This window comes from Mercenaria mercenaria, unplaced genomic scaffold (genome assembly GCF_021730395.1).
Source record: "Mercenaria mercenaria strain notata unplaced genomic scaffold, MADL_Memer_1 contig_2244, whole genome shotgun sequence".
Classification (NCBI taxonomy): Eukaryota; Metazoa; Mollusca; class Bivalvia; order Venerida; family Veneridae; genus Mercenaria; species Mercenaria mercenaria.
This window is the reverse complement of record NW_026460291.1, coordinates 24856-51584: the sequence shown is the minus strand read 5'-3', so window position 1 is coordinate 51584 and position 26729 is coordinate 24856. Positions and strand designations below refer to the sequence as shown.

Here is a 26729-nt window from a genome sequence, read left to right as displayed (position 1 = left end):
TTTATAGCGCCACCACTTATAAAAATCCTGGTATATTTTTTTCTAACCCGAGATTCTATTAATCATGGTTTGTGCGTATATAATAATTAATCATTTCTACACAATTTGCATGCGCAGGTATGTTCTTCCAGTGTGTCTATTCATCGGAATGGTGTTCGAATGCTGGTCGATATGAAAATGTGCCACTGTCAGATTCGGGAGAAAAGCTCCTGGCATCACAATGTGCATAATATTTTAAAGAAATTACGGCCAACCTATAGTAAAAGTGTTGTTACACGGCACTACATTCTCCGATTTTCGAAAAAAGTTATATCAATAGAAATATAAGATAAAATATAAATTTTACTCACGTGTTTACTAACAGAAACGGGCGATAGCCGCACCACGGAAATGTCGATAGCTCTTTTCCTTATCACCACACTTTGGTGGTGGCGCTAGCGTTTAGTAGCCGTGCAGTAGCAGTTGTTTTATTTAGTTGAGAGTTGCTATATAAATACATGTATACACATCACTGTTCAAATCTATAATCTACATAGATTTAAGTGTATATATTGCACATGAATGCATTTATTATGCAGAATCAGAGCTATCTTGAAATAAATACCTGTGATATTTGCTTTTGTAACTAACCCGTAACGATCAATAGAAAAATACTTTAGGGCGGAGCAAACTACAAGCGTGATCAAATTAACCTCTCACCGATAACTAGCGTGGCACCTACGTCATTTACTACCAGGGTTTGATGTAAACGCCCATCCGGCGAGTTTTTCTGAAATTGGCAGTATTCTCGGATTTAAGATCAAGATTGGCTGACTCTAAAACTTTGATTTTCTGTTCGAGTCCTGCGGTTACGCCAGGCACAATAGCGTCAATCTATGACTGTACTGCTTTTATGACGATGATTGAAATTTCATCTTGAAACAAAGATTTTAACAGTTTAGCGATCTTTTCTTAGGCCGAGTCATCAAGTGATAGTCTAGCAACTGGAGAATCTTCAACTAAATTCATAGATTGCTCCATACCAGTAATGGACTCGCTAGCAATATTAATGTCCATTATGAGACAAGATTCCTTAACTTCTGCGTTTCTAAAAGGTGAAGACAGAAACGGTGTTTTTCGTCGTATTTACCTCAGGTGTCGAACTGCCTTGATTGTCACCTGCAGATATGTGTAACGATATTTATGGCTTGCAGAATAAACGAAATAAAATTTTGCATAGAGTCCATATACTCGTGCTTCACTCATGCGTACCTATAGACAGGTAAATCTTTATATTTCTTTGTTATACAAAATCAAACTTCAAAAGTCAAAAAATGTTACTTGATATCAATCGTACACTGTCCATCTCATTTAAGATTTTAACACATTCCAAGCTTTCAAAAATCCCTCAAATCCTATTTCTAAATTTTAAACATTTCTTGGAGCACACGAAAAACACAACCATCCGCCATGATCATGTGACTTTTAGCCTTAATTTTAATCCATACTGTCCCTCTAAAAGGATTAGGCATTACAGTCTAACCCTAACCCCATCTTAAAATCAAGAAAATATGGTCATTTTCCCCTGCTTTCAACACATACAAAACAATCGCTTATGAACTTTCATAGAATTACACCAGGTTTTCATATAGCTCAACCCTTAAGTTGCAAAAACTTGCTACGCACAGTGTCTGTCAACGACCAAGTTTCAGGTAAAAAGCAGGTCAAACCATTTACTGTCCGTTTTGCTGTAGTAAAAACCTGATTCGTTCAAATCAGCTTCCATGAATAGCGGCTCACAAAATTTATAGATCTAGAAGTAGCCAAAATAATAATAGCATCTGCTATTTATAGCTGCATGCAAGTACACAGATTCAATATTCAAGATTCAAAGTTTATTTCTTGTAACGAATACATGAAGAATCTTGTTACAAACAGATGTATTAACAAATACAACGTGACACATTCAAATAACACGCACACGTACACACGCAATTGCGCGCGCACACACACACACACGCATATACGTGGTCTTTTTCCTGAATTAATATATATATACAGAGAGAGAGAGAGAGAGAATTTTTACGAACTAAATCACTACCACAATATACCAGACCAATTACGGCAAAGCACCTAGCTGTACAAACGAACACGCACATGCCACAGCAAGTCCACTAACCATTAAGATTACTTTCGATGCTTCTTCATTCACGAGCCCGAATTGTACCACACATTCGTACTGGTTCAACGCTTGCATATACACTTAACAAAATTCCTAATTGGTCAGTTTATATTGTATTACTATTTTGTTAGTAATGCATGTATTTACAAGAAATTACACATACCGACATTTGAATAGGTGCTGCAGCTAATTATTGATTTATATTTGGCCGACTCACGGCCAGCGTAATCGCATTAGGCGTTTTGACCAATATTGCATATTTTGCACGTGCAGGGCATGCGCACCAATATGCACTTGTTAGTGAACATTTTTGGCATTACTGACGAAAGTCCTACTAGAAAAACACATGCAAAATATGTAATGTTAGTCAAACCACATAAAGCGGTTACTCTGGCTGTGAGTCGCCAAGAATAAATCAATAATTAGCTGCAGTACCTATTCAAATGTCGGTATGTGAAATTTCGTGTGAATACAGGCATTATTAACAAAATAGTGATACAATACAAGTTAAAGCATAGCAAAAGGTCCTTCTAGGGCACATCTATATAAATATAAAATGATTATCTTGTAAAATTTTGATTGCAATGTCTGTTTTATACTGCCAAAACAATGTCAGGTAAGTATTTACGCTAGTTATTTATCATAAATTGTTAAATCCAACAACAAATTAAATATGTTACCACTTTCAGTAGAGTAAATACGGCAATAAAACATTGACCAGGTCAATCCATTACAATTCGATGCGTGAATTTGTTGCGCCTAGTTAGAGGGGTTTGTTTTCACATATTAACCATGCATTTGAAGGCAACGATAATATTTAGTTGCTTACATTTAACTTTGCTGATATATGTCTATCTGGTCGACTAAATGTACATATGTTGTTCTTCAAGAATGGAGGAAATAAAAGAATCAACCAATCATCCTAGGGTTTAGTTTTCCATGGAACGCGTTCAGTCAGAGAGTCGCCTCAATTAGGAAAGAATAGTTTAACGTCAGAGGTTATTTCTAAGGTCACGGAGTTTAATTGACCACTTTGTAATTACAACAGCCTTCGATATCAGTAGCTCAGTCAAGTATGACTTACCGAATTAAAATATTCCTTCTCAAGAGAAGGAACAATAAACTGACCAATTAGGAATTTTGTTGAGTGTATATACTCAAATCTGTTTTCATGTCTCACAAATCAGTAGTGACTTTTTAGTTTTTATAACTGATTGGGACCAGTGAAGCTATATTTTCTCCCTCTGAAAGTTAACTGGATCTCGAGGATACATTGAATAAATATATTTGCATTAAGGGATATAATTATATTCAGAACAGTTGACTTTCCCATACGTGAGATCCGCTAAGATACAAGTTCGCATTATAATTAAATATTACTTCACATGCATAAGATTCTGTGACAGTATATGCCACAGCCCATAGCGCCAGATTTTATCAAAGCACTGGGAAAACTCCACATATGAACAGAAAAGTTTTTGCTTCTTTTTCTTCAGAATTTCAATAAGGGCATGAAGTGTAAAAATGCGATCTGAACAAGAGTAGCCTTTTCTAAACTCAGCATGATTTTCATCTAACAAATTGAACGTTTCGACATATTTTGTGAGACGATAATTTAGAACTGCGGTAAAAAGTTTGCCTAAACAGCTTAGTATTGTGATTGACCTATAATTACTATAATTATTAGGTTCCTCCGAGTTTCTTTTATTTTTAAAAATAGGTATAATGGTTCCCTCAAGCCAAAAAGAAGGAGCTGTCCAGTATCAAGCACGCTATTAAAAAACCTGACATATATTGGCATTAAAAAAATACGTTAGCAAAAAATCAAGTATAAACGTGCACATTGGAGCAGAACAACATACGTGAGCGATTCTTTTACAAGATATATTTGACCAAAGTACGCAGACAAGTCTCTACTGAAGCTTTCCTATAAAAAAAATGCGGTTGGTGTAAAAATGCGAAGCTTTGTTACAGATTTATCTTAAGACTACTAGTTTGCCATAAATATTACTGTCAAGGAAGTAGGTTTTTGAACGTAAGTAACCTGTGTGGTTGAAATGATTCTTTAAAAATAAAAAAGTACTCTAAGTGCAAAAAAAAAAAAAGAATCTTAAATGACATTAAAATATGATGTTACACGTATCGTATTAAACAAAGACGTAGCTTTGTCGGTCAAATGCGCGCATATGTGCCTACGCATGTACAATTTATATTTTTGTCAAGGGTATTTAATTCTATGCGTGTGTGTGTGTGTGCGCGTGTTTCAACATTGTATAAAGTGGATTTGTTTGTTTGTTTTGGGTTTAACGCCGTTTTTCAACTGAATTTTAGTCATGTAACGGCGGGCAGTTAACCTAACCAGTGTTCATGGATTCTGTACCAGTACAAACCTGTTCTCCGCAAGTAACTGCCAACTTCCCCGCCTGAATTATTAGAGGTGGGAGACGAATAATTTCAGACACAATGTATTTTATCAAATCGTCACGGAGAACATACGCCCCGCCCGGGGATCGAACTCGCGACCCCGCGAGCCGTTGACCAACGCTCTCCCTACTGAGCTAAGCGGACGGGCTAGTATAAAGTGAAAATCTGTTAATCCGTGTTTCAACATTTTCGTTGAAAAAAAAGAATAGTTTAGATTTCCTGCAGCTGTTACATACTTCAAAGAATCATCACGTCATTGACCGAATCGTAAAACTACGTTCGCATTTTTAGGGATAAATCTAAATGTTTTTCAGACGCCGACTACCAGCCATGGAAACTTCGTCGAATATCATTCACCGTTTTGTTTTTGTTGTTGTTGTTTTTGTTTTTGTTTTTTTTTAATTAGATTTATTATCAGAACAATACATAAGATTGTCATATATGTTTAATACTATATTCATCATAATCGGAAACCACAAAAGATGTTTTTTTTCCATACAAATCCAACTGATAATAAATATATTTTATATTTTCCCCATTTTTGTCTTATTCCATTCATAGAGACAAAAACCAGCCGTTTTTAGGTATTTCCATTGCGGATTGATGTTAAAAAGTATCATACTGGACACATGATATATACTTGCTCAGTTAACTACATTCAATCATAGAAATGTAAAATATATATCATTGTTTAGGAGCTGGTATTGGACATTGGATATATATTTGCCCAGTTCATTACATATAACCAGAAAAATGTAAAAAGATATATCTTAGTCTTGGAGCTGCTCTATATAATGGTTACAGATCGTTCAAAGACGAATTACCAGTTTTCATTTCGATTGATTTTATTATGTCTTGAATATGGTATGCAAGTAAAGGATTCTATCACTAGTTGTTGCTGCAGATGGGAATATACGGTGCTAGGGTTAATGTGTACGCGGTAACTCGAAAGAGCCTCGTTACTGCCTAAACAGTAACCCTAAAGGCCGGAAATTCCTACCTGCACCAACAACTAGTGACAGAATCTTAAAATATACTCTTGTTTTCTCTTAATTAGTTATAATGACTTTTTATTTTGAGTATTTATGCTTATGGCTTAAACCATATATTTTTTAAAGTTACTGACTGCCGTTCTTACCGAATATCTAAAGTACTTAAGGTCAGCAGAGTAAACAAATTATGTTGACAGTTTGATCTACATGGAGTAGCGATGCATTGAAATCAATCTATTTGGAACCTAATTAATTATCAATATCCATTTTTAATTTATGAATTTGACCATATTTGATAACTTGATTTAAAGTCGAAAAACGTCACCGGTTGATGAGGTCATGATTTGACATATATCTTGCACTAACAGCTATTTGATATACTTTTACTTTTAAAATAACTGTTATTTACAATAGCGTCGTTGTACAGGGCGCATAAAAGTAACAGTTTATCTGAAACAGATCGCGGATTGTTGGTTAGACATAATGCTGTGTGTTTGATAAAACCAATTTCAACATTCGTTTTTATCAAAAGCATTATCTCGAGAGCTGTCGCTTTGCTAAGTACAAAGTGCAACTCAGGCGATCGCTACATCTGTTTGAAGATATGATGGGAAAAAATGAAATGTTAGTTTTGATTTTTTGTCTTCTGGTGCAGTTCATTGGAATTCATGCAACCAGTTTTACAAGGTAGGTGAAATATATAATTAGCATTCTATCAAATAATCTTACTATATCATTTTACAATATTTATTTCCTCTGAAAGGTTAAGTAGAGAAAAATGCTTTAGCGAAGTTGTGATATTTCAATTTCGATACTTATTAAACAGCATTACATCAAGCGTACTTGGCTCCATATTTCATACAAATTGAATTTAATAAAACAAACTCTACAACTTCTATTTAGTACTCTCGACTATTACCGCCACGAGAGTATGAGAGAAAAGAAGCCAGATTCCATATTATTCCAGACGCCGAGCTCCAGTCAATGCGGCTTTCTTTGTGTGTGTATGAGGTAGCCGGAAAACTAATCCACTACGTTCTACTTTTGGGCTAACCTGACTTTAATTCTTAATCTTAGCATATCTTATATCATTTAATATTGTCGACACAAGTTACATCGCCTTGGTTTACAGAACATTAAATGTATGATTTCTATGATAAATATTGAAGTGAAGTGTCATTGCGGATGGGTATATCTGGATCGCGGGTAACTGTTTACGCGGCAACGAGACTGTCAAGTTAATTAAAAACAGTTACACAAGAGGAAAATATTTCATCTGCACCACCAAAGTATGATAGATTCTTTTGTGTTGCAAACCATACAAACAATAAACATAAAATTTTTCTATCATGTAGTATTTTATTTACGAGTCATTCTTGTACCCCGGTATGTAAGAAGATTTTTTTCAGCTCGATTAAAATACGTGAGAATCATGCATGCAAAAATTAATGAGATTAATCACCGGTTTCACAAAAATTTGCACAACCGTCTGATTTTGTATTTCATAGGAGTGAACTGCTACAGCGTCTAACTAACAAGACTACATATGACCCGTATTATCCCCAAGGCTATGATGAAGGTATGTTAATTTTTATAATCTGATCCCTTTTGTGCATTCAACCAGCATGCATGCTGTTTGAATCTATTTGTTATTTTATTTGTTCCCTTTCTTTTTAGCTCATTTAAGCACACAGTCCTCTGGGTGAGCTATTGTGATCGTTCACCGTCCGTCGTTCGTTCGTCCACAGTTTCCTTTAAACCACCTGGCAAATATTGAATGAACTCTGAACAAGGATGTTTCTTGGATGGTCTTTTAAAATTGTTTAAAAAAATCGAATTCCATACAGAACTCTGATGGCCATGGCAACCGAAAAGAAAAATTTAAAAAAAAAAGCCCTTCTTGTTCTAAATCACTGGCACTGGGGCTTTGATGTTCAGTTTTTTTCATCCCCTAATGGTACTCTACCAAAATTATTACAATAATCGTCCTAAGGTCAAATTTGACCAAGCCCTTGGTGTAGCATGATTAATACAGACTTATATAGGGAAAATTTTGAAAATCTTGTCCAACAAACAGGGCCTAAGACTTTAATATTTGATGCATAATCTAGTAGTTTTCACCTAAATGTTCATTATTCCCAAGGGTCAAACATAGCCGAGCCCTGGGGGTCACATGATTTCTATAGACTTACGAATATCTTCTTGTAGAAAACCACATGGCATAGGGCTTTCTTGTAGAAATCCACATAGCCCATGGCTTTGATATTTGGTATGCAACAACGAGTACCGGCCTTGCACCTAGTTTTGAGCTCATCTGAGCACAAAGTGCTCATAGTGAGGTATTATGGTCACATTGTGACCGTCGTCTGTGCGTGCGTGCGTCAATTCGTCCGTCGTCAACATTCATGTTTTAACGATATCTACTCAAAAAAAAAACAAAGACAAATATCAAACAGAGAATGCCACGTACCAAAATCGCAGCCTCCCCAAAACGAAACCTACAGCACGCAGACGTGCACATACACATGCACACACACAAAGCCAACACGCGAGGACAAAACGAACAAACAAAGGAACACACACACATACACGCGCGCACACACAAAGCCTACACAAGAGGACAAAACGAACAAACAAAGGAACACAGTGGGGCACCGCCTTGGAACGGTCAGTGGCAAAAACCAAACCACTGAATGGATGTTGATGCAATTCGGCCTGGATAATGCCTGATTAGTCCTCTACCAAAGTTGTTCAAACGGTTTCGCTTGGTTGCACATAGCAGCCACCAGAGCTAAAATTAGAAAAAAAAAACATCTTCAAACGACATCTCCTCATATCCTCTCCCGTCCTCACTCCTTAAATCTGAGGCTACAGTCTTCCATCAATTTTTACTATGTGAAGTTTTGTACCCTTACCTTGTCAGACATTCTAACTCTAAAAATGAATCAAGGTACTAGTACAATACTGATTGAAGTTTATTTATGATAGTATATGTATGAAAGTTTTTTATTCCAAAAACGGCACTAGCTTTAACAGCGCTTTGATAGTAAGAAATACAATACATATAAGATTCGATTCGGCTAACAATATCATCAAGATGATACTGCGAATTGGTGATATATACAGTTATGCATTCAAACCCCCTATTAAGTAAAAAAATGTTAAGTAAAGGCATGCAGCCGGTAGCTTTTCGGAGTAAATTACTGCGCCATTGTTACATATTCAGTTATATTTTTACTGGGCATGAGTACTTGTAAGTTTGTGATCAAGTCCGCGGCTGCCTCAAAGGTGGTGATAGAGTTGGCAATTTTATTCTGGTTTGTAAGTTTAGATTAAAATCTGCGCGGTTACTTAAATCATCTTCCAAAAGTAAAGGTGAAGTCCTGTGAGACTGTTTTGAATTTTGCTCGCTTTATTAAAAAATAACCATGGGGCAGAGGTAACACACATTTGATATCATGTCAGTTTCCATGGAAACCAAAATGGCGTTCCTAATGTCCTCCATTTCTTGCGCTCATGACCAGTCTTATTTTTATCTTCTCTGACAATTTAATGCCCGCATATTTTGAATTTAATTTGTGGGATAATTCATGTACAGATATTTAACAGTCTAATGATCTCCCCATAAAAGCCACGAAGGTCATTCAAATGTAAAACAAAGATGTTTCAAACACATTTCTACCATAGAATGTTTCGATTCTTTAACATAGATTTAGTCAAATGTCTCTGAAAAGTATTTTATGACAACTTGTTATAAATACAGGCAACACAAGACTTAGTTCGTGGTCACAAATTGAATAATCGTAAGATTAGATAAAATTATATCTATAATTTGGATAACATTAGAGGATTTCTAAAAATATAAAATAAGCGTAATTACATGTTATTGCTTAAGTTGCATGAAATGTATAAGCATATCATCCACAATACACAAGTATGATATCTCATGAACAGATAAGATTATATTTTCGCCAAGGATCTCCACTTCAGGATCAACAAATATGACGGTTAAGGTCATCTTAAGGTACAAAATGTAGAAAAAGACTAAGGTACACAAATCATCTGAATTCTCGCACACAGCTTAAACAAAAAGAATATTGTGTAAAAACCCGTTCCTAATTTAATTTCAGTGACTTCACCTTCGTCAGTAATTAATTTAAAATGTTAGTGCTTATGAAATAATCATAAACGCATGCTATACGTGAAGTTGCATGAAGTATGTGAGCATATTATGTAAATATATGTTAATGTATTGCATCTGATTAACTAAAAACACCTAAACCACAAATTCCAAAGGTCAAGGTCATAACATGGTGAACAAGCTATAAATAAGGAAATCGTGTTGTAACAGATTCTTCCTTTGGCAGATTTTATTACCTTATATAGGTTAGATTCATCTGCTTAATATAGGCAGTATACTTAAATATTTTTCACTTCATGTGGCCTAAGCAAATTATTAATTAATACGAAGTTACTGCACAGATGTTTACATTATTAAATACATGTTTACATAAGTAATTAGAAGAAGTAGGTACAAACTATCATTCACCAACATATTTGAAGGTTACTACAGTCAAACCTGTGTATAAAGGTTGTCTGTGTGTATATTCTCCTCTCAGTTTGTAAGTCCTAAGAAGCACACAGTGTTTGAATTGTTTGTCATCAGTCACACTAGTTTATGTTCACAACTAATACTGCCTCTGGAACATTCAACATATGGAGAGCTGATTTTGTTCCTGTTTAAACGGTGCGCATTCTCTTGTCTGTTTAAGCTCCGAAATGAACGTGGAAAATTTCAAAGGGGCACTTAGCCCCCATTTAGAGGCAGTTATAGCTGAGATATGAAAACTCTTTAATTACTTCTTCTCACGAATGAAAAATCATTTTGGGGTCCTTCCTAAATTTTTTTCACACTTGACCCGTACCGTTCATATTATCATTCATAATTCAGTATATAAACATCAGCTACTTCAAGCAGTCTAGCTTCAGTGATATAACTATAAACATGGACCTCAAGACCTCAACTTTGATCAAGGAGTCCTGAATACATTAATATAAGGAAATGTGCAGTCTAATTTGTCTAAACATGTAGTGTGTAATCCCGATACGACATAACTTTGCAATTAATATTTCTATAAAAATCAAAAGATTGAAGTGCTGTCACATTATTTCTCAACTTTTAATTGCATGATCATGAAACACATTTTGTTATTATTTGTAATGATAATAGTAGTTGCAAAACACCTTTTGAAAACATTTGGCTTAAACTGTGCAAAAGAAATTAAACGTGAAAGGGTAAAATATATTTTTACCGATTATTTAACATTTTGACATTCAAATTACCTTGAACTTGACCTTTGGTGACATTGATGAGTAGTAAATAGAGAGCTCAATATCTTTATATAAATTACCAAACACGTTGCGGTCAGTATATATGTGCACATATTTATTATCATAATTACTGTCATGGGCTCATGAAATGTCGCCTTATTTAGCGCCATCCATGTTTCCACGGAAACTGACGGAATTTCAACCGTCAAACCTCACTAGAATTAAACTCCAAGCACCCTTCCATATAATTAGACCAAGAAAGGCTCTGGACAAATTATTAAAGAAGTTGCTCCAGGGACTAGACTAAGAGCATTCAACATAATAAGAAAATGTTTCGACAAGTTCAATACCACATTTCTACAAGATGATATCTATCTTTGACATAATAAAATAGCATTTGGCAATTTGGCAAGATACTAGTAACATAGCTTTTGAACATATTAGCATGCTTTGTAGACAATATCAAGCGGTAACATAACATAACATAATAACACAACTTGAAAACAGTATCATACTTTGACATGAAAACATAGCTCGTTAACATAATACGCCACTTTTTAGATAAGTCAGCAACACAATTTGTCATGATAACATAGCTTTTCAACAAAACAAGACGCTGTTTCGACAAGTTAACACCACACATTTACAAAATAACATGGCTTGTTAATATACTTAAACACTCGACAAGTTAACGCAACAATTTTACATATTAACAGATTTTTTTAACATAATAATGCATCGCAAATTATCTATTTATCATTTAGGTGGAGGGCAAATATCACACCATTTTCTGTAATACCACAAGAAAACCCGGCCTTTGTGTTCTACGTGCTGAACTAAAAGACAGGCTTGCTTTACGGTTTGGGTTAAAGTTGTTTTACATAAAGCTTTAATTCTATTTGAAAATTAGGAGACATCCTTTTAAGAATGTGATAAAATGTGTAAACATTTAGCACACGAGAAAAAACTGATTTTATTTTTGTTTGATTCTCTAGATTAAATATTTCAAGCACACATCAATTTTTAAGAAGAGATGATTGTTCAGATTGGTTTTATGTTTAACAATATTTTCAATTGTAACAGTTATGCAACAGCAGTCTTTTAATATAACACATGGTTATTGATTCTGCACATTGTCAAGTAATGACCTGTTCTCACCATGCATGCCAACTTCTCCACACGGCAGATAGGTGGAAAACGAATGTTGTTATTGTAATAATCACGGAGAAAACACGCCAATCCAGGATATCGAACTTTTTAGTAACATTTTGTGTATATTTGCATTTGAACAATGAATGGGTTCAATCGCTAAGGTAACTATGCCTTCGGCTAGCTGACAAATGATGTAGAACGTCTTTTGTTAAAACTTACAGCTGGTAAGACCATATATCTCGTAATACGAGACTGTATATTTCCTCTGGCTACCTTGCCTATGTGATATGTGTACCAATGATTCGTAAATGATTTCACTAATGAGCTATATAATTTCAGGGATCAGGCAAAACTCACTCAAAGTTTCAACTTTTAACCTTCAGCTAATGGAAACAGCTAAAATTCCTATAGGCTGGGGGTACTATACTTGACTGGTCTATTTGTTGAAGTTCCCGTCAGACAATGTCTGTGAACAACAACGTAATAGTCCTATCACATAGATGCTCAGCCTCTGTCCGTAACTAAAGCTTAACTCAATATGTTTGCTCTGACTCCTGGGTGCTCAACCGCTATATGCTATCATATATAGCATTCAACTATCATAAGTATATATAACAGTAAAAACTTTATCCGCCCTATCAGCGTAGCTGTAGCAACCAACTTCCCCATCAAGCTACTGGGAAAAATTATAAGCTGAATCATCGGTGGGTCAAAATCAATCGCCGGATAGAGAATAAATTCTCTGTCATAAATCTACCAATTCATATCTTAGAAGAAGTAAGCTTCGATTGGTGCTACTTATAGAACTTGTTTCTGATCTTTCTAAATAAGCACTTAACATATTTAGCATGGAAAGGGAGTCAAGCACTAGATGTGCTTATGTGTTACATAATTAATGAATCAAATACTAGTATACAAATTATTATGACTACTACAAATGAAAAGGAAAGAGGTTTTATATAAGTTATCTTTGTTTTAGTGATTGTTCGTTGCTCACATGCGTGTTATTTTATCACTGGGGCTGCCCTCGTGATACAATGCCGTCTCACCTTACTCACTGAACAGACACTGAGACTCTGATTTACCGCATTGCCGTGTACAATAAATCTGTATAATATAGAAGAACGTCTGAGGTTGATAATCGGGCTGAATATTATCATTTGCAGTTTGTTTAAACAATATCTATTTTCCAAATAAATTATGCATTATGCATTTCATACAAATATTAATGTGAAATAATTGAGGAGAAAGTCAAACGCCTGTTTTAAAACCTCTTTCCTTTTTATTTAGCAAACAGTTTTCTTTTTATTTTGCGACAGTTCATACCAAAACAATTTCTCTCAGTAACAGTTTACCAAACCCTATTGATTTTTTTTTGACATTTGAGTATTATGGGGTCGGTGAATTTAGTTGTAGAAAATATGCATGCTACTGCTGATAGTGACAGACTCTGTCGTTACTGGTCAGGTGTATTGTGGACGGTCAAGACATTTCGGTTCAACAATGATAAAGTTACATTACCCGATAAAGGGATTTGGACTTTTCAAAAATATTGGCACGTGATCAAGTGAAAGTGACTGTCATAATAAATGAGCAAACAACTGCTTCAATCAATTCTTTAGCCTAATCATGAAATGATTGCCTCCCTTGTACACATATAGTGGTGACGTAATTTTTCAATGTGTATACAAACGATTCAGACGACAGTAACTGTGAGAAAGAAAAATGGATCATTTATCTTATTTACTGTTGAATCAAATAAATTAATAAATTTTTTAATCTTTCTATGTAATTATTTTTGTCCCGTATGATGAAATGAATATTATCATATGGCAACATGTATGACATTGATGTCATCATGAGGGCAGAATGTCACCCGAGGGGAAATATTGCGTTGACGTTCGCATTGGTTATGCTGCTGATTTTATTGTGTCATCTTTGCACGCACGCTAATTCGCCATGATGAAAATTTAAAGGACGACACAAAATAAATCGGACAAGAACTCTGTTTAACGTTATTACAAAATATTTAATTTTGGCATAAATGCTAACGCACCAACACGAAATAAGTGTTAACAGCGTATTAACCAACGTGTTTTAACATAACAGAGATTGTATCAGTTTCAATTTGTAGTACAGATCGGGTGTGTTTCTAAAGGAGCATTGAAAATTAAACCTTTTGTATTGGTTGATTCTATGTGGGGTGTACATATTGCTCCGTTCGATTAAATTCTTTCTGTACATGTTAACAAAACAGCAATAACTGCCACGTGACTTTAGAACATAGGTGTGTGAGCAAGGTTAGAAGCATAAAAAACGATGAAAGCTCCGAAGTGTTTTTTATGCCATTGATGGTTTCAACTCTGTTCCTTTATAGCTTCGTTTTATTCTTGTGTGTACGTGTGCGTGCAAGTGTTTTGGTTGGGAGCAAGCCCGCCCGCTTAGCTCAGTAGGTAAGAGCGTTGGTCTACGGATCGCGGGGTCGCGAGTTCGATCCTCGGGCGGGGCGTATGTTCTCCGTGACTATTTGATAAACGACATTGTGTCTGAAATCATTAGTCCTCCACCTCTGATAATTCATGTGGGGAAGTTGGCAGTTACTTGCGGAGAATAGGTTTGTACTGGTACAGAACCCAGGAACACTGGTTAGGTTAACTGCTCGCCGTTACATGACTGAAATACTGTTGAAAAACGGCGTTAAACCCAAAACAAACAAGCAAATTGGTTGGGAGCACGTCTGCTTACTGCGAGTAACAGTTTGGTAGGTCATTTTTTAATATAGCTTGTTTAGCTTTATCTTCAGTATACTGTATATATATTATATATTTTACTTTTTAGGGCATAGTTATGAAGGTATTGTTATTTCTGTTTCAGTTTGTAGTTTCAATTTAAATATTTGAATAATTAGTAATAAATATATATATATTTTTTTAATTGTTTTTTTTTTCAGGTAAAACAAACGTAGTGATCGTGCAGCTGGATATACTTGATTTGACTTCAATCAGTGAACAAAATATGGTACGTATTATAGTGTTAGCATTGTTCTGCATGTTTGAGGATCCAGATAACATAGAAACCTAAGTACCGCCACCAAAATAAAAGCGATAAAGTCAAAATGTATAAAATGTAACATAGAAAAAGATCAAATAGGTTAAAAAAACGCGGACTCCCCAAAACTAAATTCAACAGCAGTGTATGTATGACTGTTATTAACTAAAACAGTCGGGGAACAGACAATGACAAAACATCTGCTTACAGGTGCCTACAATCCTCATTCTAAACATCAAATATTTCCGCAGTTACAATATAGTTGACGCCTTAACATAACGGTCGCACGAAATGTACCGATTAACCACACAATGTTCGTTATAGATATACAGAAGCCATATACGCAGATAATCACATATAACGGACTGGCAAGAAAGGCCAGAAGACAAGTATAGAAACAGATCAGTCACAGAGATGACATGCATAAGTATTCCAATCAATCTAACAAAATATCAAGAGTTTTACTTCATATTCTTACTATATTATCAGCTTATAAAAGTATCTTCTGAATGTGTCAAAGTACAAAAAATATGACTTAATAATCAGTTATGAAATAAACCATGAGCATAATAAAAGTACAACTAAACGGAATAAAAGCTCGTAGAACACGATTGATTGATGCATCCAGTAACTGCAAAAGGAACAGAAATTATTTGGTCTCTGTGCACTGTAGGTTTGACGTACAAGCCTCAAATAAATAATTACCAGTCATAAGTGAAGTCCGTATCAAGTGTTATCTTAGACCAAATCATTCTTTAGTTTGTTTTTTTTTTTGACAAAAAAAATCCTACTAACCAGAAAATCCATACGGTTCAACTGCTTGTCATGATCAGCCTCACTATTTAGTTTCGTGATCCTAGGCCTAATCATTTTCAAGTTATCTTTCAGAAAAGGTTTAACTTCCCGGGTCTCTGTGATCTTCACTTTTGACCTACTTATTACAAAATAAACAGGGGTCATCTGCTGGTTATGATCAACTTCATTTTACATTTTGTGATTGGAAACAATCACATCTAATTGCTAACATCCCTGCCAACTTTCATGATATAAGGCACAAGCGTTCTTGTGCTATCGTCTGGAAGCCGTTTAGCTGTTCCGGGTCACTGTGACCTTGACCTATGATCACTTTCTCAAAATCAATAGAGGTCATTTGCTGTTCATGATCAACCTCCCTATCAAGTTTCCTGATCTTAGGTACAAGCGTTCTTGTGTTATCATCCGGAAACAGTTTAACTGTTCCAATTCACCGTGACCTTTATATTAAACTTACTGATCTTAAAACCAATAGGGGTCATTTGCTGGTCATTACCAATATCCTTATCAATGTCAACTTTCAAGATCCTAGGCCCCGACCAAAAAAACCGCCCTGTGATAATTATAATAATAAAAACAATAACCACAGGTCAGTTAACAGTCATAAGCTACTTCCGTATCAAATGTAACCTTAGTCTAAGTATTTTCTACTCATCTGGCAAACAAAGGTCTACTGTTCTGGGTCAATGTGACCTTTACTGTCCTCAAGATCAAGGATCTTCTGCTTGTCATGATAAACCTCGCTATTAAGTTTTGTATTCCTAGGCCCTAGAATTCTCAAGTTATCTTGACCAGGAACTTGATCTTCGACCTTCTAATCTCAAAAACAATAGTGGACATCTGCTTGTCACAATCAACCTCCCCATAAAGTGTCGTGATCCTAGACCAAAGCTTTGTGAAGTTATTATCTGGAAAGCATTCAATTGTTCCATGTTACTGTGACCTTGACTTTTGACCTACTGATCTCAAAATCAATAGGGGTCTCAAGCTGGTCATGACCAACCACCTCCCTATCAACTTTCATGACCGTAGGCACAAAGTTTCATGCTTTGTGTCTGGATCAAATTGTGTTGTATTAAATAAATACATATTTGTTACGAGTTTTGGTACCCAGTTTAAAAACTAGAATTTGTCTGTAGGACAAAGGGTGTGCCTCCAATAATATATTTATCACAAATAAGGGGCAATAATTCAAATGTTTGCAGTGTTAATAAGGTTTAGCCTACACACATTTTATGAAAATGATTCATTAATCTAGGCCATATGCTTTCTAGCTATGAGCATCACATAAAATCCACTATTTTGGTTATTTCAAGGGCAATAACTCTGTAATAAGCGCAAAGACTCTCAAGAAGAATGCCAAGTGTGCAAGGTCACATCATGATAAAGACTCAAGCAAGGTATCAGGAATTTACATGAAATACTTTTGAGCTAGGCACGTAATTAGGTGAAAATGTGCTTTTCTACTATTTCAGGGGCCATAACTCTGAAAATAGTGGGCGGAGTCAGATAAAAAAATAAGGAGGTACGCAAGTTCATATCATGATTAAGACTCATACAACGTTTAATCAATTTATATGAAATACTTTTGAGCTATGCGCGTCACAAGGTGAAAATGTGCATTTTTGACTATTTCAGGGGTCATAACTCTAAAAATAGGCGGCGGAGCCAGACGGAAAATAGGAGGTGCGCAAGTTCATATCATGATAAAGACTCACGCAAGGTTTCATGAAATTAGGGGGCAGACCAAAATGAAAAATAGGAGGTGCGCAAGTTCATATCATGATTAAGACTCATGCAAGGTTTCATGAATCTATATCAATTACATTTTGTGGCTAGGCATGTCACAAGGTGAAAATGTGCATTTTTGACTATTTCAGAGGCCATTACTCTAAAAATAGGCGGCGGAGCCAGACGAAAAATAGGAGGTGCGCAATTTCATATCATGATAAAGTCTCAAGCAACGTTTCATCAATTTATATCAAATACTTTTTGAGCTAGGCGCGTCATGAACTTCGGACGGACGGACGAACGCACGCACGGACAAGACTAAATCTACATGCTCCGCACCACTCATGGGGGGATGGGGTGGGGGGCACAACACATACATAATAAAAGTAATAACAACAAAATGTGTCATTTTTCTTAATTGTCCTTATCAAAATGTCGAACATCTTGCATAAACCGATCAAAATATTATTTTGGTAGATGCCATGACAGTACCAGGATGAAATAGAGTAACTAATAAGGGTTGGATCTATGTGTTTAGTGCTACATATTAACATATATTTATCTTGATGTATACTTTAAGTTTCATTATACTGATCATTAACAAATAAAAGAGTAATTATTATTCCGTGTTGTAACTATAATTTAATTATTGACTTTTTTTAAAATTCTTTTCATCAAGAACATATTTCCTAGTTTGTCTGTTTAAATTTCTCAAGTTTCGTTTTAGTGTGGGATTTTGTAAGCCAAAATGGAACCGGTTGATCTCCCCTTAACGAAATGTTTTCGCGACGATATATTTATTTGTACGCGTTTGATTTTCAATTTCACTAACGGAAAAATTGTAGGTTAATACCACCAACTGACGTATATTTAGATAAGTTATCAAATATAAAAAATAACAACGGAAACACCGCAAGCCGCTTAATACAACGAATGAAAAAATAGTAGGCTCGATTGGATTTGACCTATTCATAGACGGGAGTGGAATTAAATGCTGCCGTCAACGCCCTGTAGCTCCAGGTTGGATAGAACGCAACATATTTACAGTCTTTTTTGGTACGGTGGCCTTACTAGACATTTCAGAAACAGATTTCAAGTAACACTGAACAAAGTTCGTGGTTATAATAGAAGAAATTTTAATATAGCGGATGAATTCAATGCTAAGGCTCAATCATGTGCACAGTTGTTTTTACAATAAAGGTACTTCTAATGTTACGGATTAACATTACATATTGAACGCCCCTCGTACCTGCGGTAGATGATTGTTATCGTTCTTCTTTTAGAATGCAACTTAAGAATCAACCAGTTTATGATTTGAAACAATAGAAAAATGTGTACTTTTAAAAAGGAAACAAAACTTTATCTGTTAAATTGTTGAAACAGAACTATTTTACTAATAACATTTACTAACAAGTTTGAACAAATATATATTTTTAGTAATTTGTGTTTTTCTGTGACGCATTTATTAGTCCCCTTTTGATTGAAAACCAGTTTCAGGGTATTCGCCTTTCCGTCCGTCATTTCGTCCGTCCGCAATGTTATGTCAGGTCCATAAGGGATTTCAATATTACCTTGCAAAATGTTCCCTATGATGAGACGACGTGTCGTGCGCAAAACTTGGGCCCCTAGCTAAAAGGATGTCAACGGTCAACAGTACTTTTTTCCTTTCCGGTTTACAACTCTACCATCCATGAAGGGATTTTAATATTACTTAGCACAAATGTACCTCATAATCATACAATGTGTCATGCACAATTTTCAGACACCTAGCTCACAGGTCAAGATTACACTTGTCTGTCAAATGATAACATGGCATGAACAAGTAATAAGTAATTATAAAAACTTCACCATCAAGAATAAAACAGTTTAGTAAAATTATGTACGAAAAATCATTTTGGATACTATGTGAAATAAATAAAGATACGTGTTTCCTGTGTTCCAGTCCTAAATGCGTATGCTTAACTCTTAAAAAAATCACGCGTGCATCACTCATGATCATATTTTTATAAACTCCACCGTTTACATGTACCTCACTATAGCCAACAAAAAAAGTCTTTCTTCCATCGAAACTGAATGGTCCTTCATATATGAAAAGATGTCTTGTGTATTCAAAACTATTGACCATAAATACATTACCGGGCGGGAGGCGTTGATTTCCTGGAAGCACAGAGCGACCAAACCACAGTCACAGAGCCATGCATCACAAAGTATCCCCACAATGATTAGAAGCTGTAACTGAATAAGAGATCGTAGAACACGAAATGCCCCGCTTGATGCTTTAGTAATTGCAGAAGGAACAGATCTTATTTGGTCACTGTGCACAAAAGGTTTACTGTTTTTGGTCAAAGTCACCTTTGACCTATTGACCTTCCTATTTGCTGCACAACAAAGCCAAAATTTACCATATTCCCATTTATAAAATGAAAACGAACAGTTTATCAGCTAGATTAACGAAAGAAAATACTTTATTGACTGTTAAAAACCGAAATAAAATATGCGAAACATTTCACATGATACAGATAGATAAATAAAAACATTTAACTAAAGAAATCATTTCTACAATATACCAGACCAATCACGGCATGCGCCTAACAGTACAAGTCGATTAGTTTCAATGCTGCTTTACATGCACACCCGAATAGTATTACACGTTCCTACAGGTTCAACATTTGTATAAATACTAAAATCTCTGTTTTCATGTCGCATAAACCAGCAGCGACATTTTAGTCGTTATATATATATATATATATATATATATATATATATATATATATATATATATATATATATATATATATATATATATATATTCATAACGCAAGAGTTCCGTATCATTCAATACTTTTAAAACAAAACTCATAGACTTCTGAAAGGATATGAGCTAATATTACCATTATCAGTTCGTTTAAGATGATGCCATGCATGACATTTCATTAAACACAATTATCAATGATGTGTTCTATCGGTTTTTGTCTTGGATATTTTCAAAATAATTCGTAAAAAGCTAGCACTAAGATAAATATCTGAACGTGCATACTTGATGCTACCGAAATAAACAGTTACATACCTTAATTTCAAAAGACGGAATAATAATATATTTCAAGAAAACAGTTTTAGAGAGTATGTTTTACAGTTCTCAGCTGTGGAAAAGTGATGTGATGCGCAAGACATTAAATATTGCCAACAGCCTACTTTAAGTATTTTTTCTATCCAGTAAATTCCAATTTCTTAGTTAGTCATTGGTTTAAGGGTCATTCAGGCCGATCAGAATTCTTACGATTATTGTTCAATATGTGGTTAAAGGTAATACATTTTCAGAGATAATCTGACTTTTACAACTCAAACAATACTGATATAGAGATCATTAAGAGAAGAGGTCAAATCTGCTGTTAATATCTAATTGAAACACAAGGAATTGCAGACTTTCTGTTGATGTGTGTACGTGTATGTGTGTGTGTTCAGGTTAAACGTCTTTTTCAACAATATTTCAGTCATATAAACGACGGTGTTTACTTGTAGCTGTGAGCACAATGCCCAACTTTATAGTGCTGCCTTCAGTAGACACGCGACAAGATACCCCACCCAGTCTCGACTGTCTGTTTACAATAAATGTAACTAAGTAACAGCCTATTTCACATTATGTGCCATACTTATTTCATTTACGTTACCACAATAACAAAGATATAAAAGATATTATTTTACATTTATAAATAACGGTTTTTGATAATAGACCTGTAATTAATACCCTTTTTTCAGGAATATACATTAATGATGCTTATGAGGATGCAGTGGCAAGATGAAAGATTAGCATTCAAAGAACTTGCAAACTACAGCCGACTTGATCTAATAGGGGAAAGAGTCAGATTGGTATGGACACCGGACCTGTATATGTTGAATGAGAGGAAAACGGTTGCACATTCATTTATAAAAGCTGAAGAGCTTATTTACATTGATCCTGATGGGATTGTGACATTTAGCCAGAGGTACCTTAACTTGTTGAAGAGTTTAACTAATAAAAGACTCCTTGACAATTAAACATACTTGATGTATACATATGTATTTACGATCTACAACGGGGAGATAATGTGCTGTCGGCCGGATAGCTCAGCCGGTAGAGCATCGGAACGATATTTCGAAGCCCCGGGTTCGAGTCCCGGTCAGGCTGCACATTTTTCTCATCCTGTGATATTTGGCACCCAACGGGGGACGGCATTACACTGGTTAGTCTCCGACGCCTGTAATTGCTTATATATATATAATGTACTAGCTGAAGTTCGAGTACGAATTTCAAAATAGTGGGAAAATATTTCACGGTGTAAAACTTGAATATTAAAACGGGGAGATAATGTGCAGGCGGCTGAATAGCTCAGTCGGTAGAGCATCGGAACAGTATTCCCAGGCCATGGGTTCGAGTCCCGGTTTGGCTGCACATTTTTCTCAGCCTGTGACAAATGCATCTATTTTTAGCTAATGGAATCTGTTTGTAAATATCATAATGTTAACGTCTTTCTGCATGTAATTTTTATATCGGTCGTGTTGTAGAAACGGCATCATGGTATTAACTTTCAAATTAATTTACAAAACACAAAAACATAATTATATCTTATCTGATCTGCAACCCATGTTACCTGATGACATTAGCATATTTTCTTCGTATCCTATACCGCAGCATTGGTTTGCGTTGCTTAAAATCATCCAGCACACTTTACAAATTTGAAAATTCCTACAGTACCAAAAACACCTTTGCTTTAACCAGTTACACGTGATCTCTTTCTTACCTTTAAAACTTGTGTAACAGTTTTCCATTTTTGTAACTATAATCGAATCTCCTACTTTGTAATATGTATCATAAGTGACTAACAACTAAGAAATTGGATATGATGAAAAAATAGTTGAAAATGACGCTCAAATCAAAAACAAATGTCCGTTCTCGATATCTTAATTCTCTATTTCCAGCACAGATGGTTTGGTTTGGGTTTAACGCCGTTTTTCAACAGTAGTCTTGTATATTAGTCATGAAACGGCGGGCAGTTAACCTAAGCTGTGTTCCTGGAATCTGTACTAATACTTCCAACTTCCTCACATGAATCAGAGGTGGAGGACTAAAAACACAATGTCGTTTATCAAATAGTCACGGAGAACACACGCCCCGCCTGAGGATCGAACTCACGACTCCCAGAATCGTAGATAACTATCTATCTACTGAACTAGACGGGCGAGTCAGTTGATGCTTTAAAATCAAATAGTCACAAAAAATGACGTGTTAAAAATGTCTCTAAAATAATAACAAGAGGGCTATAAAGTCCCTGTATCGCTCACCTGACCTAGGAATCATCAAGATTAGCATTCTGAAGTTTCATTAAGATATGATCATAATTGCATAAATGTGACCTCTAGAGTGTTAACTACCTTTTCCTTTGATTTGATCTGGTGACCTAGTTTTTGACCCAACATGACCAAGATTCAAACTGGACCTTGAGATTATCAAGATTAACATCCTGTTAAGTTTCATGAAGGTAAAGTCATAAATGTGGCCTCTATAGTGTAAACAAGCTTTCCTTTTGATTTGACCTAGTGGCCTAGTTATTGACCCCACCTGACCCAGATTTTAACATGACCTATAAATTATCCAGATAAACATTCTGACCAAGTTTCATTAGGATATGATCATAAATGTGGCCTCTAGAGTGTTAACTAGCTTTTCCTTTGATTTGACCTGGTGACCTAATTTTTGAACCTACATGACCCAGATTCAAACTAGTTCTTGAGATCATTAAAATTAACTTTCTGACTAAAGTTCATGAAGATATAGTCATAAATGTGGCCTCTACAGTGTTAACAAGCTTTTTCTTTGATTTGACCTGGTGACCTAGTTTTTGAACCTACATAACCCAATATCAAACTCGTTCAAGGCCTTTCCAAGGATAACATACTGACTAAGTTTTATTAAGATTGAACTACAATTGTGACCTCTAGAGTGTTAACAAGCTTTTCCTTTGCTTTAACCTTGTGACCTAGTTTTTGAACCTAGATGACTCAATATCAAACTCTTCCAAGATTTTGTTGAGTATAACATTCTGACCAAGTTTCATTAAGATTAGGCCAAAATTGTCCCCTCTAGAATGTTAACAATCAAATTGTTGACGACGGACGGCGGACACAGGGCGATCACAAAAGCTCTTTTTTGTGCACTTCGTGCTCAGGTGAGCTAAAAATCTGCAAAAAGATCCTTTTGGGAAAAACAGAATACAACCAAGATGAATGATAGCAATGAAATGTGCACCTCTAAAATGTTCAACTATATTTCTAACACAGAAACTCTACTATACCTTCCATATCAACTTCTGTTTCCATTCGATTTTTACCTAGATATGTAATAAATATTTGAAAGATATCAAGGTTTTCTGTACTCCTGACCAGGCCAGAAATAAAAAATGCCCCTGTACATGTTATACCCTACCCCTAGGTATTCTAAAAGAACCATGGTCATGAACGGTAAAATGCACTAACCCATTTCAATTGTACATTTCTCACTTAAAACGCGTAGTTTGATATGCTTTCGTCAACGTTACAGAAAAAAATTGCACGACCTTCCCTAATGAACGGTCGGTCTAGAGGTCACAGCGGTGTGCACACGTTACGCTGAATGCAAACAAACCAAAACAGAATGCATAAATAAAACAATAAAACACAAATTGATGAATGGAATTCATCTTAAAAATTATTTTGAATTTGAAGTCATACATCTGTTTTGTTTATTTTATTCACATTGCACGTTTATGCTGCATTTACAAATATTAGCGAACACGTGTAGTTAAATGACGACTGACCTACATTTTCATATCAACCAATCGAAATAGGTTTGTAATCTAGACCGGAACTTTAACAGGGAAGTTCATCAAAGTTTTTTCTGTGACGATGATGAAACTATAAACTACGTATGTTTTCTCTAAGAAAAGAAATACTGACGAAGTGTGACCGATACACAATGGAAGATAAATTATCACTTGCTCAATATTCAATATAAGTACACGTTCTTCGAACTGCACGTCATAATTGAGAAATTTGCGATTGAAATGGGTTAGTGTATTTTCCCGTTTAAGACCACGGTTTTTATGGAATACCTAGGGGTAGGGTATAACATGCACAGAGGAATTTTCTTTCTGGTCAGGTGCCAGTGCTCTTGACCCAAATTGCAATACCTATGGCACATGTACGTTAAAAAGTAGTCTGTCTAGTTGGTGACAAATTAATTTACAGTGTCAGTAGAGCTAAACGTGTGTGTATGTTAGTCTAGTTGCTTCTGTAAAATCGTCCGATCATCGTGTATTCTAAGACATTATATGAAGGTTACTTATCACCTTTGAAGTGGAAATGCACATTTTTGATTCCTTAATCTTATTTGGATCAGTATATTTGTGGTATAATTTTATGTACGAAGAGAAAAATAACAGTTACCATGTGGACCGAAACATGTTAGTTTACAAGACGAATGGAAAATTTGTCGATGTTCATAACACATTTTGTAACCTTTATATACTATCTTTGTCATTTTCTTAGATGTGATCTCACTTTGGTGTGGTTTCAGCGTGTTGCTGCTCTTTTTATGTATCAAATGACTGCTGCAAGACCTCATCCAGCCCTCTCTCATTCATGTACACATACAGTTAACTGTTGCAGTTTTTAATCTATTTTTTTGAGTTTAGGCATTGAACTTGCGTACATAGTCACTCATGCTTACTTGCTTACATGTAATAATATATAAGTCTTCACCTACAAATTCACAGATACTAGTATTGAAAACCTTGAATAATGCTCGTTGATTTCTTATTTCTGTTTCCTAGATATTTCAAAGTTTGCATAGTACTTGTTATGATAATCTTTATATTTGTGATTTGTTATATAACCAAAAGTACTTCCATTGCTAAATTTTGCTAAAAGTACAATCCTTATTGAAGGATGGTGATAGAATGGAATCGACTTGAATAAATGCACAGCGATTCTTTTAGATCTACAGGGCCTGTTATACCACTTGTCGTTTCACTGTTTGTCGTTCTGTCGCTCTCCATCCCTATCATACAAAACGATAGAAAGGAAACGTTGGCGGGGGAAAGAACGATTCCTGTGTAAAGACCAATGAGATCTAACGTTTGTATCCTTTTCATTACTAGATTTTCGGCGACAAACTACTGTCGTATGAATCTGATGCATTATCCATTCGACGTGCAAGAGTGTGTAATTACGATATTGAGTTGTAAGTACACGTTAACATATTACATTATCATTTCAATTTTCAATGTTTTGTTCCTTTGTGTTTTGAGGGATTTATATATATATATATATATATTTATCTAAGAAGGAGCAGAAGACGTTACTAGCAGTTGCTATAGAACAAAAAATTAAATATAATAAAATTTGTAAAATGATTGTTTGGAAGTAAAGAATGAAGCCAAGAAAAATTAAAGCTGAAAACTGCATAAGATTTTATTATTTCAAAAGATAGCATTTTTAGGAAAATAGGAAAAATGTATAAAGACGTTATCCCTATAAGTAGATAAACGACTTTCTGAGATTTTCAGCGAGAAATAATTGGCTTAGTCTTTACCTGTGTCTTCGTAACGTTGAGTATATTTAGAATATACTACTCCAGACGTAATGCACATATAACACAAGGTAAGTTGCTGTCTTTATTAAAAGTGAACTGACTTCTTTTGTGAAACCTTTATGTGAATGGTTTACTTTTGGTGTTATGATGTTGTTTGATAAAACATTACTGTCCGCAGATATAGATTTCTTGCATACCAGACGGGGATTTCCGGTATCTTTAGGGTGTAAGATGACTCTCGTGCTGTAAATGACGTATTACGAACTACATATATGTAGAAGATTTATGTAGTAATATATATTTTATTTAAAAAACGGAATAAAAATTCAATACCTTGACAGTTTCTATTGGTTCCTGATAGTATATTTCTCGATTCAAATTACATTATCATATCAAAAATTCATAACGTTACGCTGCAACTGATAAAACAAAACCGGAACTAAACATTGTTATTTGTTTTGAAACGTCATGA

The 26729-nt window shown here is 35.1% G+C and overlaps 1 protein-coding gene and 1 non-coding gene across 2 annotated transcripts in view; both read left to right on the top strand.

Moving 5' to 3' along the window:
* Positions 1-6024: 6024 nt before the first annotated feature.
* The window catches only part of LOC128552292 (gamma-aminobutyric acid receptor subunit beta-like), a gene marked incomplete at its 3' end in the record, with an annotated part of 32811 nt that continues 12106 nt past the window's right edge, over positions 6025-26729 (top strand). Inside the window, exons 1-5 of the mRNA XM_053533324.1 lie at positions 6025-6264; positions 7086-7156; positions 15011-15078; positions 21409-21635; positions 25824-25906. Coding sequence (XP_053389299.1) covers positions 6182-6264; positions 7086-7156; positions 15011-15078; positions 21409-21635; positions 25824-25906 — 532 coding nt within the window. The remainder of the gene's footprint in view (positions 6265-7085; positions 7157-15010; positions 15079-21408; positions 21636-25823; positions 25907-26729) is intronic.
* Positions 21746-21817, top strand: Trnai-gau (transfer RNA isoleucine (anticodon GAU)). Its single transcript has one exon. It is a non-coding gene; the product is annotated as a tRNA-Ile (tRNA).